At 41.4% G+C, this 19,588-nt stretch overlaps 1 protein-coding gene across 3 annotated transcripts in view; it reads right to left on the minus strand.

Annotated features, from left to right (window-relative positions):
• Nucleotides 1-19,588, minus strand: part of EML6 (echinoderm microtubule associated protein like 6) — a 404,089-nt gene that overhangs the window by 66,033 nt on the left and 318,468 nt on the right. For all 3 annotated transcript variants that reach the window (XM_019508035.1, XM_019508018.1, XM_019508025.1), the window contains exons 19-27: nt 18,063-18,174; nt 13,819-13,946; nt 11,374-11,515; nt 11,029-11,181; nt 10,665-10,796; nt 7,515-7,603; nt 6,002-6,178; nt 5,688-5,889; nt 5,287-5,413 (exon numbers count right to left, since the gene is read on the minus strand). In XM_019508035.1, the coding sequence (XP_019363580.1) occupies nt 5,287-5,413; nt 5,688-5,889; nt 6,002-6,178; nt 7,515-7,603; nt 10,665-10,796; nt 11,029-11,181; nt 11,374-11,515; nt 13,819-13,946; nt 18,063-18,174 (1,262 nt within the window). The remainder of the gene's footprint in view (nt 1-5,286; nt 5,414-5,687; nt 5,890-6,001; nt 6,179-7,514; nt 7,604-10,664; nt 10,797-11,028; nt 11,182-11,373; nt 11,516-13,818; nt 13,947-18,062; nt 18,175-19,588) is intronic.

Genomic DNA, 19,588 nt, shown 5'->3' on the forward strand with positions numbered 1-19,588 from the left:
AGTGGTCCTTGCCCCTACCTTGGGTAAATTCAAGAGGGGGTTGGATGATCACCTGTCTGGGGTCTTGTGAACCCAGCATTCATTCCTGCCTGTGGCGGGGGTCAGGCTAGATGATCTGTTCAGGTCCCTCCTGACTCTAGCTACTATGAAACTATGAAACTATGTCTCAAAGATTTTGTTGGTAGTTTGTAGCAATAAAGGAATTTAAGACCCCTTAAATGGATACTTCATTGCTGTCCATTAATTATATTCCTGTTACTATTTAAGAGGAAGTTTAGGGAATTGATCAAATATGTAAGTGGTATAACTATACACTTAGGATTGTGTTTTTGGGAATGTTACAGGGCTACATAATACATAATTTAAAACATAGTTGTTCAACTGGAGGCCTGTGATTGGGTAGCTTAGGGCGAGACAGGGTGCCTGGCCAGGTAGTGCAGGAAGCTGGTGGGGAGACACCTGAGTGCACAGCCCCACTATTGAGGCTCACAGGGTGTATGTGTGGCCCACAGTTGCTTAGAAGTTGGACAAAAAAAAAGTTTTTTTTTTAAAAAAAGCCTCTGTGTAATCCAATTCAAGCAAAGAAATGCTGTTGAATTCATGACTTTATGTAGTGAAGGTGATGCTTTTTTTAATCTTTATATCAAGAGACAAATATGTTTCATAAATCAGAATGTGACATTCAAACCATGTTCCGGATAATTCCTGCACCACCCCGTAAGGGAGAAGAAGTGATAAGAAGATGTAAGAAGGGAGTCTGTGTCAAAATTCAAGATCACAGATTTGATTCTCTAGTGTCAAAAAAACCTGCGATGCTGCAGATTAGCAGAGTGGTTCATGGGCCCACGTAAGCTGGGTCAGGGTTCAAATTACACTCTGATTCTTGAGGGGGTCTGCAGCAGTGGTAGCCAGAAGTTGGAAGGAGCTGTCATCACCACCTGAGCTGCTCAGAAAGGCGCGGGGTGGGCTGGGGGCTCTCATCCTTTATGGGGGGCTTATGGGAGGCTCTTGTCTCTTATGGGGGCCTCAGGCTCCCCAGGCTCCCCCATATTTCAAACCCTGCGCTATGTGTGGTTTGTGGCACTTCAAATGGCTTTGAGATACCACAAATCACATGTGTGCGCTCATGGGGATGTACTCAGGGAGTTCACTCTCCATTTCAGCATCCACTCTCTGCCACTGTGACACAGGATACTGGGCAAGATAGACCTATGGTCTGACCCACTGAATGACAATTCTTATGTTCTTATGTTAAATCAAACTGTCCACTGCCAAAAAACAAGCCATTTTAGCGTCTCTAGTATTTGCAAATATATAGAAGTATAGTGGCAAAGTGAGAGGAAAAGGAAGATGTGGGGGAATGTTTATTTCTGCTTCTGTTTCATTCATCATAATAAAAAATGAAGAAAAATAGGCTTTAGATATTGAGTATATAAAATTATATTAATAAAAGGTTACAGTTGCAATATCAAAGACTTAAAATTTCAGAAATCCGAAAATTAAGGTTGCCCCTGAAATCTTAATTTCATCTCTTCATGTATATACATTTTAATACAAAATTTGATTACATGATCATATGATTTTTTTCCCCAAAGGGCCCTGGCCACATTCAATAATTCAGTATTTCTTTTTACCTGCCAGACCCAAGGTGTGGTCTCAGTCCTCACTTAATTCTATCCAAAACCTGTACTGAATATAAAGATATTAATTTCCTCCTCATAATCCCTTTGAGATTAAATATTAAACCCATTTTGCATCAGGGAAATGGAGGCACAAAGAGATATAAAACTCAAATTCCCAAAAGTGTCTATTAGTTTTGGGTGTCCATCTAAAACCTGATTTTTCTACTAGTATAAAGTGCTCTTGTGTTCAAACCACAGCTCAAATCAGCTTTAGTTGCAGTTATGAGCATTTGATACTTCTGCAAATCTAACCTAATATATCTCACATTAGGCACCAAAAAAAAAAAGAACAGAGTTCTTTTAAACAAAAAACTCTTTTAACTTTCCAAGCATCATGTAAGAACTTTATGGCAGAAACATGTGGAATACAATTTTCCAAAGCAACAAGCAATTCTATCCTCTGCTGAGACATCATTTCCTGCCATTCCTGCCTCATTCATTAGACATCTTCCAATTTCTGCAACAAAAAGAAAGCAACTCTCAAACCTTTTAAATTCAAGGCACCCCTGAGAAAATTCCAGCTTTTAGTTTTCACTCATTATTTGACTAAAATACCATATTTACTCAAATATAAGATGATTTTTCCCTACCTCAAGTAGCATGGAGGCAAAACTCTCACCCTACATTCACAGACAAGGAAACCTCATTAAATACATTGTTTATCATTAAATGGCTGCCAGAAGCAGAATGTGCTCAGCAATGGAAACCAACTATGAAGCTGATTAAATGCAGCCAACACTAAGCATGACTGTAAAACCCATGGCCTGTATTGGGCAACATGAACTTTTTTTTTTACACAAATTTTATTAGAAACACACATCACCCTGTTCTTACAAAACTTCACATTAAGCATCTTTGTTTTACCAAAGTTTCATATTACAAAAACAACTACGTGTATTAAACCCTTAAACAGCATTCTTCAACTTTCCACAAAAGAACCCCTTACAAAACTCTTGTTCTTCATCCAGAAACCTATGAAAAAGGATTACTTTAGTAACCGCCTGAAACTCTCTGCCCCTTCCATCAGTCCTGTCTGTTGGTTTAGTGAAACAAGTGGGTTCAGTCCTTTTTCCTCCACTTCTCTGCCTCTTCTTTTCTGAACTCTTTCCTGCCCCAATCAATGTGGTATTTCAGTTCATGCAGCCCCAGCTTCAGACACTCTTTTCCAGTGAAAGCCAACCCCTTAAAAAAACGGGTATTTCTTACTTTCCATAAACTAGCTTTAAAACATGCTAATAAAGTCCTTAATAACTTTTCCCCTTTGGTATGAGTCCATATAGTACCATATCCTGTGCTAACAACAGGATTTTTTTGGTGACACTCAGAAAGTGGTGAATCTCACCTCACTTTCATGAACTCAGAGAGACAAGGGTATGACAATAAGGGGGGGATGATGGGGCTGCAGGAGAGTGGGAGGGGGACAAATTCAAGACAAACCTCCCATAATTTGATTCTACACCTGGAAAATTATTTAAAAATTGCAAATTTTCCATATAAAGAATCTAATTATGGGGGGGCGGGTCATCATCTTATAGTCAGGGTTGCCTTATATTTGAGTAAATATGGTAACAGAGCATTATTTTTCTGTTGCCAAGAACTCAACAGGTTAGGATGATTTTACTATGTTTTTCCATTTGAAATCTCTGGGTTTGTCCTGTGAATTATGTTTGCACACCTGCCAGTGCTAACACTGCATAGCACCCTATAGCACTCTTGAAAGGAGCAAGGCACTCCAGGGTGCCACAGCACCCTGGTTGAGAATCACTAATCTGAACCTTCCTCCCCAGCTCCTGATCTATTCTCCATCTCCTCCAACCCAGCCCCTCAACAGTTGTTTCTGCTCCTTCCTCTCTAGGCTCCCTCCAACTTGCTCTTCTGGAACCTGTTTTATTCCCTCTGCTTCTTCCCATCATATGGTTCCTGCAAAACTCTGCTCATTGTGTCTATTCAATTTCATCCCTCTGTGTTTGAAAATGACTGTTTCTTCCTTCTCCAACACAAAGATTGGCTGTCAGCAAGAGGAGCATTAAGAGCCCCAAAAGGGACAGTCTCACAAGTCTCAGTTCCTCTGCTTGGCATCATAGCAGCTCTTTTCTGTCTCTGCAAGCTGAACCACAGTACACTGAAAAAGGGAGGAATCTCTGGGGACTGTAGCTGCCAGATTTTAACAAGACTCTCCTGAGGATGCACAAACAGAGATTTTCTGTAGTTTACAATTAAGCCACATTCAACACTAAACAAAAAGGCAAACAATCCTAGCACCAGACTGACAACTCCTTCTCCAGGAAATTTTAACCTTCATCCAAAAAAAGAGGTGCTAGAGTTTCTCAGTAACAGAACCTGAAGAGTTTTTAACATGGGCAAAATAATGTTTGTCCTCTTTCCCCATCTTTGTCTGAGATAAAGTTGATTGTTTTAGCTGAATCTTTCCAAAATATTTCAGCCTAAACCTGACAATGGCATGACACGAACAGGTAATGCTTGGTGAAGAATCTTATCACAGCAAGTGCTGTTGGGTCAACCTTTACTATAAGCAGTGATACCAGTTCTCTTTCATACATATACATGAACATGCATAATAACTAAAAGAGCATATATCAATCATTTAAAGGTAGAGGGAAATGTACAAATGGTCACAAACTATGTATAAGATATAGGGTTAGTGCTGCACTGATTGCACGGCTGGAGTGGGAGTATCTTCAGACGACATGCTTTTTAGAAAGTATTATTACCTAAAGCAAAAAACATAGGAAACTAGAAAAGGAGCTATGAAATAGCATGGCAGGTGGTTTACTCATTACAGAGCTGATCCTGCATGTCTTTGTGCACATCAGGTTTTCAAGGGCTGAAATCATCATTCTGCTGAAGCTGATCAGAATTTTGCGAGAGACTTCAATAGGCGCTGGTGTTCACCCCATGAATGCAGAATTTTAGCAGAAGCTTTTGAGCTTTCTAGGAAACCCAATCTGTCCTGGGCTTGGCACTCTTTTTAAGGATCGTGAAAACTTTCTCCCCTGGCATTTTAACAGCAAAGTTTTAAAAAGTGAGAATTTGACAATATTAGTCAAGGCCATTTAAATAGAGTATACCCACCCATCTGTTCTACCATAATTCAGACTTGATCTAAAATACCTCTTTCATTCAAGCCCTAGGACACACTTGTTGCCAGAATTCAATGCTTTTGCAATAAGAACAAACATCCTCTAGAGATCAAGATGAATCAACTTGCAAGCCATGCCCTAATTTGATTTGATTTTACTGTTTTGTAGGTCCAAATACACATATGGTGGCAGGAACAAGCTCCTCCTTGAAAATACCTGAGGTACTTCATATCAAACAGCAAGAGTGACTCCATATGATTCCACAGTGCACTTAGAAAAATAAAGATAATTGACAGCTTTCATTCAAGAACAACACACTTTGTGTGTGTATGTACACACACTCACACCTAATGAGGTAGTGGGACATAAGTAAAATTTCAAAATACTGGCTTGTAAAGTGTAAATATTATGTTGTGTTAATATCTGTAAAGGAATATTTTTGGTTCAATAAAATTTAAAAAATTTACTCTTTACTTGGTAGTGAATGTATTTGCATGACATACCTTTCCTCTGCTGAAACTTCTTTCAGTTGCTGGTGGGGCTTTGTTCCCTCCATTTCTCGGATGCTTACAGCATAGATCTTAGTTGTATAATCAATAGCTTTTTCTCTCGCAACATCGCTGTCATAACCTTAAATAAAGTTAAAGGTAAAATGAGCAATTTGTTTGCTACAGCTGGACAGGTGCCCAGTACACTGACTTTTCCAAGTAGAAAACTAAGAAATAAAGATATGCAACAAAATAGGCAAACCATGGCCCTGATCCTACAAAGAATTACACAGACTTAACTTTAAGCACGTGAAGAGTCTGATGCAATCAAGGGCAAATGCTTACAGTTAAGCATGCATGAGAGTCCCTGTAGGATCAGAGGTAAACTAAACATGTTTTTCATGTAACCCTTTTACCTCCATCCTCTTCTGCATCTGTATCTGACTCCTCACTGTCAACCAGTTTACTCTCCTGGATACCCACAAACTCTCTGGTCCAGATCATCAGAGCAGTATCAGCACCACCTACAGTCAGCAGCACAGAGTCATTATGTAACCATCGAACATTGGTTACTTGGGCACTATGACCCACATACTTCTTGAACTTAGCATGTTGACCCTGTAACACAAAGAATTCCTGTTACCAATTTTTCATATTTTCCCACAGTATTTTTTTCTCAGTTCCTTTTCCAGCACAACTTCCAACTAGAGGAACAAATACTATTTGTTACCTTCACTGGATATGAAAAAAGCTTCACAAAACCAAAATCATCTCCTGTAGCTAACAAGGTTCCATCTTTGGTAAGGCTGGCTGCATTTACGACAGTGACATCGCTGTGTCTGGGCCAAATTCCTTCACATGTAGGACCAAGAACACACGTCCAAGTATCCCACTCAATCTTCTCTATCTGAAAACAAAAATTCCCAAAACAAAGGGGTTTTGACTGTTGTCCAGTACACAGTAGGTGCATCTACACCTGTGCTTTAACGTGGCATTGACTAATTAGCTCCACAATAAAGCATCATAGTCTATATGTGCACTGGTATTAGGGTGCAGTTAATTAACTCCACTGTAAGATAGTACTGTCAGGGACAGTACTATCCTATGGCTCAAATGCACACGTGGATGGTGACAGGGGCTGGCTAGGGCATGAAAGTGCTAAAGTGTGGGGGCTGCCTGCTGCCTAGCTCCACACTTTAGCATCCTTGTGCCCTAGACAGCCCCTTTGCTGCCTGTCACTGCCACCCAGAACCCAGGACTGACCCCCCAGTCTCCCTGGCACCCCAGGGCTGCTCCACCCTGGCTCAAAGTGTTGCAGTCCTGGGTGCACATATAGAACTGTTTATTTCATTGCCTTAACAGCACATGCAGATGCACCCCGTATCCCCCAAAGTAGCTTCCTAAGTTGCACTTGAAAATACAGGGACACTGATAATATACAAAACTGGTGATCTTATAAAAGGATGGTGCAAAATTACTTGTTTTAAATGCTGAGTTATTTGTTTGCATTTTTCATTCTACATGAACAAATGGATGCACCTACAGACATTGAAGGTAATGAAAAATTTGGTACTTTTTTTTCCTTTTTGTATTCATGCAATTTCATTCTAAGATGTGGTTTTTTTTCTTTTTTAGCAAATTTGCACTTTTTACTTTTATTTCAATGGAAGAAGTAGTAGCGCAATGTCAACTGTTTCTGAAAATCTTGCTCACTGTCTTAACCATACTAGATCAGGTCTGAAATAATTCTATTTTAAAAATACTAATATGCATCCCAAACTAAACGGCACTGTAGCTGCTATGAAAGGACCTATATAGAGTGATAAAAAGTTCTTATCACAGCCACTGAAACAATCAACATTTGAATATGAAAAAATAAAGCATCGGAATACATAAAGTACTGATTTTTAGCTGTATAACAGCAACTTTTAGGCCAGGTCTACATGAGATGGTGACTACTGCACAGTGTGGCAGGAAGCATGATGTGATGCTACTGCACTGTAGTTTTGGGCTACTGTGCAGTCAGCGTCATGGAAGAGTCGTTTGGCGCTGCTGCAGTGCAAGAACTCGGGTTATCAACATAACTATAAACAAGTACAGTGCAGTAACTATAAACAAGTACTAAAATGACTGTGCAGTAACAACTACACAGTCAGCATGTCGTGTACATGCAGCCTCAAAGTGTGAAACCTTGAAGTTAGCTTGAAGTGAAATATTCAAAAATGCAATTTGCGTGATCTTACCTCTGCAGTTCTTATAATATGTCTTTTGCCCCTGGGTGCTTCAAAAAACAGTTGTTCTTTGGCGCCAGAATTGACTTGCAATAATTTTCCTGTAAATGAAGTAAGAGAATATTGTGTATTTTATACATTATTATGAATCTTCTGAATATTTTTTTAAAGAAGAAATTTTATGACATACTGTAATGTACCATCTGGACAGCTATTTGTGACTAGACGATAAGAACCAGGTATGAATAGGGACCTATTGAAATCACAATTTTATGGAGATCATGAAATCCGGCATTGCCCCTGAAATTGGCGATGATTGCAAAATCCGCACCAACCCCCATAAAAAACTTACTGAAAATAAAATGTTGGCTCCCCACAGACAGCCAGCAGTCCTCATAGTGCTGCAGCTCAGCTGTGCAGCCTGCTGCGGCAGGGTGGGGGGAAGGTAGGCACAAAGGGAAGCCCAAGATGGTTGCCACCCCTACCCCTTGATTGGCTGAGAGGACTGCCTGTTGTGTGGCTCCACCCCTCCACCAATTGGTGGTGAGGGGTAGGGCCATATGACGGACAGCTCTCACAACCAAATCAGCAGCCAGGGATGGGGGCCACCAGGGCCCATTGGCCAGAGGTGTGGGGGAGGCACCACCACAGTCAGTCCATGAAAATGGTGGCTGGCCCTGCAATCTCTCCACAAAATCAGCTAGCCACCTCCTCAAGTTGGGTAGACCCCAGCTACGAACATTTACAGGAAGAAAATCTTGACTGGAAAAATGGTGTACAATGAACCAGATGAAATTCAGCAAGGACAACTGCTAAGTCCTGCACTTGGGACAGAATAATTGCATGCACCAGTGCAGGCTGGGGAATGATTGGCTAGGCGGTAGTACTGCAGAGAAGCACCGGGGGTTACAGTACACTGTTAGCTGAATATGAGTCAACTGTGTACTCCTGTTGCAAAAAGGGCCAACAGGTTGTACTAGGTTGTATTAACAGGAGTATTACTTGCAAATCAAGGGAAGCGATTCTTCTGCTCTATTTAGCACTGGTGAGGCTTCACCTAGAGTATTGCAGCCAGTTTTGGGCCCCATCCCTCAAAAAGGATATGGACAGATTGGAAAGAGTGCAGCAGAGAGCAACAAACATGATTAAAGAGAAGAGAAGACTCAGTGGGGATTGCCTGAAGGGCAATTTTACAGAGGCTGGAGCTGGACTTTTCTGTGGCTGTAGGGACAGGACTAGCTACAGCAAAGGACTCAAGACGCAGAAGAGAAATTGAGGTTGGAGATTAGGAGGAATTTTCTGACTATGAAAGTAGTCAAACATTGCCTAGAAAAACTGTGGAATCTCCATCCGTGGAAATTTTCAAGATCAGGTTGGATAGACATTTTGCAGGGATAGTTTAGTCAGGGATGATCCTCGCTTGAACTGGATCAGATAACATTGTGAAGTCCCTTCTGGCCCTGCTTTCATATGATCCTATTTGGAAGTTAGTCAGAGAGAGCAGGGTGTGGGTCCAGATATGCCTGGTCCTGAGTGGTCCTCAGAAGTGCTAAGTAGTTATACTGGATCAAGTCCTAAATGTGGGATTTCAAGTATCATGTAACCATCTTGCAAAAATTCCAGGCTCCTCCAATAAATATTTTTTGATGGTGTGTAACATTTTATTAGTGTTTTCATCTGCATGGTAAATGAAAGCAGTGCCTGGACATGTCAATTAGATCTAAAATTTAACAGATTGTGTAGCTGGGCTGGTAATTTTCATGACAGTTTTTGCAAGATTCCATAATAAGTGACATAAAAGTTGAAAATGTTACTTCCACCTATGCAAACACTGCCCTAGTAGCATGAAGTATAAATGTATACCTACGTCCTTGAATAGGAACATTAGAAGTGTGACCCAAATTATGTGCTAACAGTCAGGCAGATGAGGTTGAAATTGACTGTACATTAGTAAGCCTTCGGGCATGAAAGGAAAAAGCAGAAAATGCCTTACATTTGAGCTTAACTGAAGCAGACAGAAAGACTGAGACATTTCTGAAATAAAACTCCTGCTGAAAAATGAAGTCCTTTCAACCGAATGATTCTAAAACTTTCCGGGTGATCATGAACTATTGATGCCCAGGGGGTGAAAGGTTTCTTCAGCCCTTCCAACAAGGGAAGAGAAACCACCTAATGTGCTAGTTCTGAATCAGCATCTTCCTGCATCTCAGTTTGCTTATGGCACACCTGACTGCTAGCAGGCCTAGAAACCTACAACCCTTCCTCTGCCTCCTGTGCTACAGCTGCAAGGCTTGTGGGCAAAAAAGGTCTCACTCCAAGGTGCAAACTGAGATACTCTGATGAGCTGGAGGTGCACTGCTCAGATATCCTTCCTCATAAATGTTCAGAAGCAGCACTCTTCTTTAGAAGTTTCAATCCAAAACTGACAGCAGCGCCTGGAAATGTCAATGATTTAAAATTAAGCTACTTAAAAAAATATATTTGGGGATTTGTTTCAAAAGGAGTTTTCCAAAATCTGGTTTGAGAAGGGAAGCAGCTGCCTCCTAAGGAAGCGGAGGCTGGGTTGTTGTCACTCAGTGTCATTCCTTTGAAGTCAATGGAGTTATGTTGATTTTCACCAAATGAGGAGGTAGTCTTTTATTCCAAGAACTATATTAATGTCCGGTGGTGATGGCAGGACACAAACAGCAGAGAATGTTAAATGAGGAAATACCTTTTAAGGCCATAAGGGTATTTATTATCATGGTCATCTAGTCTGACTTCCTGCATAACACTCATCATAACATTTTACCTACTAATTCTTTCTGTGTTTATTATTATTATTATTCTTTCTGTGTCTGATTATTCTATTTTAGGGGTTCTTACATTGTTACTTAAGTAACTACATGATTAATGCTTAAAAATTAAGTTGTATATAAATTCTTTGCTTTTCCGCCTATGCCATCCTATTGACATTGTTCTAAAGTCAGAACAGGATGTAAGAAAAAAATTCCATGTCTTCTCTAGTAGGAAAAAAGGACTCTGGACATACAAAATGCTAATACCTCTATAAGCCTCCTTTACACAGGTGTAAAAACACGCTTATTTGACATGTACTTTTACTGCAATCATAGGGATTTTAATTCACATATTTGTAAACTGTAATCTCAATTTACTATTTACCTCTTGAGTCCCAGTCAATGTGTGTGATATAGCTAGAAGCACCGCGGCAGATGCCAACTCTTTTGCTGGTAAGCACATTATAAATATCTACAAAATTATCATGGGAAGCCACTGCCAGGTATTTTCCTGAATCTGTAAAACAGACATTTAGTTTGGCAAAGGAATCCATAAATATGCATCAATATTCTTGCTATGGTTGTCATCCTACAGTAGCACCCACAGGACTCAACTAAGACCTCGGCTCTGTACAAACACACTGAAATGAAATATACTTAAAACCCTTAGCCTAGAACATATGTGAACCAAACATACCCTCTTAACATTGCATTTTAAGTCTACCACTGAAAACTTATTTTAACTGCACCTCGTGAAAATTTGATATCAGAGATCATTTCTTTTCTGTGATGAAAAGAGACCATATCTTCAACAGTATCAGCATTCACCACCAGAAAACTCCCATCGTTCAGCCCTACAGCCAAGGCTTTCCCATCAGGAGAAAAGGCACAGCACCTTCCACCTGGAAAAGGCCAAAAGGAGTATCTTATTGCTTATAACTTTGCTGGGGAAAACAGCAATAATCTTGCTTATAGGGGGTAGTAGGTATATTGGGGCTTAATCATTAATATCTGTAAAGTACGATGAGAGCAACAGAAGGAAGGTGGAGTAGTGGTACTTTTTCTATGACAGAATGGAGTCAAAAGAGAGTTACCTTTTTTGAGTTTCCTCACAGCCAGCATGCGGTGCTGGGAGGAAAGCTCCCAGATTCTTAGTGTTTTATCATCACTCACTGTTGCACATATAGGCAAAAGAGGGTGAGCTGCCAAGCCCCAGACTTCCCCCTCCATGTGTCCCTAGAGAAAATCAGAGACATTATAGACAAATAACACTGTTCAACCTCTGTGGTTCATTCCTCTACCAGACAAGGTTCTTTGGGTAAATGTGATATCTTTTAATGGACCAACTAATAAACGATGCGACATTTACCCAGATAACCTTGTCTGCCTATGTATGGCTATAACCAACATTTCCTCTGCAAGGACATTGTCTAGTGCTTTATTAACTTGCCATAAAAGTTTCATGTAAGAGGACTTTCACCACTTTCCTGGAGTGATTGCACATTCAAGGAGAATGTTTGTGTCTACATGATGAAGTTCTACAGGCCAGGCATGTTGGCTAGGACTGAAAAGCCATGACCTTCAGTGACAATTCTGCTGGCAAAACCCCTCAGTGTGGATACAACTTCGCTGGCAAAATACACCTTTTGCAAGCACAGCTGGTGTTACTTTCAGGAGATGGTATAGCTCTGACAATAAAAAAAAAAAAAAATCCCATCTTTCAACTGACAGAGCAGCATCTGCATATTGAGTTCTTTTAATATTTTCTCACAGATTAGTTTTATGACCTTTAGTCATTTTTGTTGCTCTCTCTGGATGTCCTGCAATTTATGTACATCTTGCCAGCACTCCAGGACAAAGGTCAGTTCACATATTAATAATCCAGTTCTGCAATCTGCAACTCGTAGACAAGGGAAAATTTCATTAAAACAACAAGATCATCTAGAGTCTTGTAGGGTCATCTTGATTGCATTTTACATACTTTCCATTTTTTTTTGAGCTGATCTATGTATCATAATAATGTAATCTACATGATAAATCATGAGACTTCTTCCATGTAACTTTATTATCCTGGATGCAGGTAGCCCATATCTTTTCTCTACTGCCAGAACTCTCTGCATCAATCAGATTATTTTCATGTAATTTCAGTATCATTTGACATTAATACTGGTATTCCTTTGAGTAAAAATACGTGAAAATGAGGTTCCTTTGCAATTTTCTGGTTAAAATATAAGTCCAGGATAAACCTCTCATCTCCTATCCCCTTATGGACATAACACAAGTTACTGAAAGCTGAAAGGTTACTTAATATTTCACTGTCATATAATGCTTGGTGAGAACATTAGAAAATAAATTAGCCAAATGAAGGCAAAAGTCTCAGATGTGTCTATGATTCAAGTAGATACAATGTATCTAAAACAAAAGAAAAAATATCAGTTAACAGTAATAGAACTGTACAAATAATAAACCCGACACCTGAATTAAAAAACAACATGTAAAAGAAAAATTAAAACAACATTCCATATAGAAGGGATAATAGCTAGTAAAGTTAACTACAACAAAGCAACATCAGAGACCATACAGGACATGTACCTGAGAAATTTTTAAGCAATACTTGTAGAAAACCAAGTTTTATAAAAGTACAGAGCTAGCAGGCTCTTTCTACTGCTCAACAAATATTTAATAGCACATTGCTGCAATCAGCTGTTATAGTTCTAATACTTAATATTGTTCACGAAATAAAAAATAGAGAATTTACTAGGATGTAAATATGTTAATATAATATAAAACAGGACTGTCCAACTGATGGCCAATGGATGGATGGATAACATATGGCCTGCAGGCCCCTGCAGCTGCCTTTTCCACTGCCATGCACTGCGGGAGGATCTGGGGTGCTGTTGGCACAGCCCATGCAACAGGGGACAGAAAGTCATGTGCCACCAGTGCTTCCTGGGTGGCAAGGGGGCTGCATGTCACCAGTGCTGCCTAGTGGCTGGGAGCAGGCCATGTGCCATTGGTGCCGCCTGGCAGGGGTGTGGATGTGTGCTGCTGGTGCTTCCTGTGCAGCAGGGGCTGTATGCCACCAGCACAGCCTACATGGTGGGAAGGGACCCCAAGGGAGCCACACCTGGAGCGTGTGGTCCACACAGCCCCTGGCAGCACCAAAATTGGACAGATCTGTAGTTCAGTTTACTGAACTACAATTGTCAAAATAAAAATGAAGAAATTATTTTGCATTATCCTTGCTTTTTTAGCCTTTAGCTTGCTTTACTGGGTCCCAATCCATCTTCTAATAGAAAGATTGGGACTCAGCGTCAGTGGGCTCATTTTCAAAATTTAGTAATTCACAATGGATCTTTACTTTATAATGAGTTAGTATGGTCCTATTGTACATCAATCCCTGTCTGAGTAGGGAGAAGGATGGATGGGGAGTGACTGGCCACAAGGATAAAGGGAGGGGAAAAAATGCAACAGGGGAAACCATAGAATTTTGTGCATTTAGATGAGGTATACTTTGATGAAGAAGACTAGTGTTGTACCTGAACAAGCAGAGTCATGGGACCACTTTTATCAATTTCAAGTATCTCTCCATTCTTAGTTCCTACTAGTATATGCCCATGTCCTAAGGTAATAGCACGAATGGAGGGGTTGTCTTCCAGTAGTAAACCTGAAGAATAAAAATATATGCATTTGAACTTTTTGTTTGAAAATTCAAAGGAAAAACCTTAATTATTATTTTATCTTACAGTGTCCATTATCGAAATCTGTTTAATGTACTTATACTGTAATATGCGAGACATACCATATTTACTTAAATATAAGATGACTTTGATTATAAGATGACCCTTCCAATAATTAGATTCCATATATGGAAAATTTATACATTTGATAGAATTTTCCAGTTATAGAATCTAATAATTGGAGGTTTGCTTTGAATGTGTCCCACTCCCACTGTTACAGCAGGAAAAATAAATCTGGGTGGTCAGATAGCCCCCTTGCCCTCTGTCCACTGCAACTTTTCTCCTCCAGCCCTCTCCCACCTCCCCTTTTTCCTTACTGTCAGACCCTCTCTCTGAGCCCATGTAAGTGAGGGGGAAATTTGAAAACACTGACCTAGAAATAAACATACCTGTAGTAACGTATCAAAGACAATAAAAAGTCCTTTTTCAGATATGTGGGGAGGCAGAGGGAAAGCAAGGGTAACATTGGACCCCTGCTAAACCAAATTGTACAACTGAAAACTGGCATCCAGGGAAAAGCCAACCTGCTTAATGCATATTTTGCATCAGTTTCTCACCAGCCCCAAGGAACCGCCCTGCTCAATACAGTACAGGACAGCCAGGGTGAGGGAGAATTGTTACTCTACATCCATGTAGACCATGTAAAGGAACACTTCGAGAGGCTGGACACCTTCAAGTCAGCTGGCCCAGACAGTTTACACCCTAGGGTACTTAAGGAGCTGGCAGGCATCATAACTCTGCCACTGGCATGGATCTTCGAGAACTCATGGCGCTCAGGTGAAGTGCCCGAGGATTGGAAGCAGACCAACGTGGTGCCTATCTTCAAGAAAGGGAGGAAAGTAGATCTGGGGAACTACAGACCTATCAGCCTGACCTCTTTACCATTCTTGACAAACTGGCTGATGGCAACATCCTGAGGGTTAGCCAGCATGGGTTTGTTGCGAGTAGGTCTTGCCTGACCAGTCTCATCTTCTGTGACCAGGTGACATATCACCTGGACAAGGGAGAAGAGATTGACATCATATATCTTGATTTTAAAAAAGCCTTTGATTTGGTGTCCCATCATCTCCTCATGGAAAAGTTGGTCAACTGCAGCCTCGGCTACATCACAGTCCGATAGCTGGGGAATTGGCTCTGAGGTCAGACCCAGAGAGTAGTAATAGACGGAAGTAAATCATTGTGGTGCACCATGACCAGTGAGGGCCCTCAAGGCTCCGTCCTTGGGCCTATACTCTTTAACATCTTTATTAATGAAGTAGACATTGGTATCAGAAGTAGACTGGCCAAGTTTGCCAATGATACCAAACTTTGGGATAAAGTGCCCACACCTGAGGATAGGTTGGTGATCCAGGCTAACTTTGATGGGCTCAGAAAATGGGTGGATGAAAACCTGATGGTGTTCAACACTGAAAAATGGAAGGTACTCCACTTTGGGGAAAACCCCCCCGCAGCATGCTTATAGGCTCAGCAGTGCTATCCTTGATAGCACCACGGCCGAAAAGGACTTGGGGGGTCATGATTGATCACATGATGAATATGAGCCACCAATGCAATGTTGCAGCTGGTAAAGTGAGCAAAACTCTGGCTTGCATCCATAGATGCTTCTCAAGCAAATCCCAGGATGTCATCCTCCTGCTGTACTCAGCCTTGGTGAGGCTGCAGCTGGAGTACTGCATCCAATTCTGGGCTCCACAATTTAAAAAGGATGTGGAGAAGCTTGAGAGAGTTCAGAGGAGAGCCATGGATATGATCACAGGGCAGGAGACCAGGCCCTATGATGAAAGGCTGAGAGCCATGGGACTCTTTAGCTTGGAAAAGCGCAGGCTCGGGGGGACCTGGTGGCTGCCTGTAAGTATATAAGGGGTGTACATCAGGATCTGGGGAAAAACCTGTTCACCAGAGTGCCCCAAAGAATGACAAGGTCAAATGGTCACAAACTCCTTCAAGACCATTTCAGGCTGGACATAAGGAAAAACTTCTTTACTGTCCGAGCCCCCCAGGCCTGGACTAGACTGCCTCCAGAGGTGGTGCAAGCACCTACTCTGGACTCTTTTAAGAAACATTTGGACACTTATCTTGCTGGGATCCTTTGACTCTAGCTGACTTCCTGCCCCTGGGGCAGTGGGTTGGACTCAATGATCTTCTGAGGTCCCTTTCAGCCCTAATGTCTATGAAATCTATACAACTCGCATATAGTGAAGTTACTACAGGTACCCATAGACAATCCATCCAGAATTGATGCAGTTTACCTCTCTTGAAACTGCTGCAAGTTTCAGTGCAGATACTCCATAAACACATTTTTAAGCACCACTTCTGTACCTATTTGTATATAGTTCAAACAATTTTATTTTTTACAAATATATATATTTCTATATACATAAATAAATAGGTCTACACCTTTACCGTTCTGTCTTGTGACTGGTCTGGTTCACTTGACAATCCATAATATATATACAGTTCACCATCACCACTCCTGTTACAATACTGAAACTGCACACCCATTGCCCGTCACCTCCTTTACCCATCATAATCATGCAGAAGAAAAAAAAAACTGCCTTGGTGCCCTTTCCCTTTCTACCCCCATTCCCTCCAACCCTCTTCCAACCCCTCTGCTTCTTTGCACTACCATAGGTCTTGTTCAGATGGGCTGCAGTATCTTATCCTTGTGGTAAGTTCCCAGCAGCATGTTTACCTCATGTAGGCCATGCGCTTTACAGTTCTGCTCAGTGTTGGCTACATGTAATCAACTTCATGGTTGGTTTCCACTGCTGAACACATGTATGCAATTATAAGAAGAGGGCCTTTCTTTCCCATGCCAACTGGGGGGAAAAAACCCTCTTCTTGTATTCAAGTAAACATGGTATTTTGTAAATCCAGGGGTAATTGGGTAAAACCCAGTTCTTTAGAATGAGTGAATTAAAATACACTGTAACAATCAAAGCAAGGAAAGTAAAATTCTTGAGAGATGTAACCTTACTACTCCAGATTCAATACTGTAAAGGGGCCCCTGACCCCGTTACTGAAAAGTGGCATGGCTCCTTTATGGGCAAGGTCTTTGTAGCTTACGCACAGGAAACTAGCAGAGCAGGGTTTAAGAAACAGCCCTATGGACAGGTCATCTAACAGAAGATATCTTTTCTTTACTGCCAGAACTCTCTGCATAAGACCAGAAGAGGGGCTGAGACTTGAACTATATAAGCTCAGAGCCTGCATGTGCTGAAGGCTAGCCCTGAGAGCCACAAGGAATGGAGCCATGAGGAATGGAGCCCTTGGCATCAGGGCCCCTGGAAGACCCAGGAATTAGGGTAAGCTGCTGTGCAGGCCCAGGAACAAGGGAATATTACCTGGGGTGGAGAGGGAATGCATCTAATCAGGCAAGTGGCTTCTGTTTAAGTTAGAACTCTTGTTTAAGTTCCAAGCTCAGGGGAAATAGGAGGGTCCGGGAGAGCAGGGCTGAGATAGGGCTGGGGCCCAGAAACTAGGTGTAAAACAGTGGGTCTTAGCTAGGGGACCAGCCAGAGTAGAGCAATTGAAGCCAGAAAGGCAGAAAACCTAACAAGGGAAGAAAGGCCTGAGGTGGCCTGGAGACTTAGGGACAAATGTCATACTTGACTGGTGATTTAAATGACCTAAAAGGCATGGGGCATGGTGTAGGGATGGATTGGAGCTACACAATAAGCCTTTAAGGTATGCAAGGTCAAGAGAGTCGACCACAGAAGGAGAGTGATCACCATGGGCTGGCCAGTCTCTGGCAACAGCCTTCCTTTCATAAAGGTTCCATCAAGACGTGGCAGGAGAGAAGACAGGGTAAGATCCAGAGAGGCAAGGTACAGAGAGAGCCTAGTAGGGATAAGGGGGTCTGCAGGGGGCATCACAGCACCCTTCAGGCACCTAGACTGTTACAAAAATATACATACAACAAGATAAACAATTATATTTAATTGGTCAACAGGATGTTTTGTTAAGGTTTTGACACACATTTATCCCATTTCACTAACCTTCATGCATATATCTTTTCTTAGTACATATTGAAAAAATGATACCTTTAGAGCCAGGAGATAATGCTGCTCTTTTAATAGCATATGTCTTCAGACATCTCTCAAACATATCATCCCAGAGTGCCACAATTCCATCTTTTCCACCTGTTACAAAACCCTGTACAACACAATTTGAGGAATATGTTTAGAAACTAATATTTAACATTAAAAAGCTAATTCAGAGGAAGAGATGCCTCCATAGTAAACTATTCATGGTAAAAGTTTTTTTGTGTGTGTTTATCAAAGTCTTACTCAGAGTGTGTGGTCTTCAGGACCACTGTACACCTCAGGGGAGAGAGTGTAGACAAGTAATTCTCAACCAGGTGTCCCATTAGATTATTTTGAGACTGTTGTGGGTTGCCAAACAAGTTTAGCATGGAAGAGAGAAAGAAAGTTGTTTAGAAGAGATAGTTCCCACATCAAAAAGGAAAACAGATTGGAAAACAGAAATTATAACATGTTAGGGCCACCAGGCACTGCTGAAGGATCCATCTAGAACTTTGTTTAATAAACAGATGTTTATAGACAGTAGCTTCCTGCAACTGCAATTCTTAGGATCTAACTGTTTAGAACTCAGGAAAGCATATATATAGAATCACAGAATCAATGAGTCAGAAGGGACCTAGACAGATCATCGAGTCCAACCCCCTGCCATGGGCAGGAATGAGCACTGGGGGTGGGAGGGGTCATAAGACCCCAGCCAGGGGCCTATCCAGTCTCCTCTTGAAGATTTCCAGGGAAGGTATCAACTTCAGCTTCTATGAACATATCTGGGGTCATAATTTAGCATCTAATAATCTTTTAAGAAGGCACAGCTTATGAAATATCCACTATGATACAGGTTGCCACATTTCTTGTAAGAATTTAATAAAGACATTACAAGAAAAAAGAAGTACTTCTGACAAGGGGCAAATTATTCTGAAAACAAGAAAAATCCCTGTTGTTGGAACTCTTGCTTGCCCATGTGATAGTGATATTTTAATGAATAATAGATCTAGTTATATTATGGGAGCCCACGCTCCATGAACAGCTTCATGATAAAAACAGTTTTGGGGGACTTGCAGAGATCTCCAAGTACCAAATTTACTCAAATCCAAGATAACGTTTTCCCCCCAGTTAGCATGGGGGGAAAAAGCCTCATTTTGGATTCAAGTACCTGCCCCATAGTAGGTGGTGACTCAGCTTCAGCTTTGGCCCGGGGCTGGAATAGCTTGTTTAGTGTGGGAGAGGGATTGCAGTCACAGGGAGCATAAGGGAGACCATGTAGCGGGATCCTGCAGCCTTTCTTCCCATTGCCTGCCCCCTAACTCCATTCCCCTTCCTACAGCTTTGCCCTACCCCTCTTACTTTCTGCTCTGGTCCCTCCAGTCACAACCCAACCTGGTGAGGAGCTGCAGCTGCTTCTGGTGCCCTGGAGGACCATAGCTGCAATGGAAGCTAAACAGGGGGTGGACAGAGAGTAGGTGGGGAAGGCATAAGGGAAGAGCTGGCAGGGGGCATAAGGAGAAGAGCATAGGCATGAAGCAGCAGGC

This window comes from Gavialis gangeticus, unplaced genomic scaffold (assembly GCF_001723915.1).
Source record: "Gavialis gangeticus isolate Ggan-Ray unplaced genomic scaffold, GavGan_comp1, whole genome shotgun sequence".
NCBI classification, from domain to species: domain Eukaryota; kingdom Metazoa; phylum Chordata; order Crocodylia; family Gavialidae; genus Gavialis; species Gavialis gangeticus.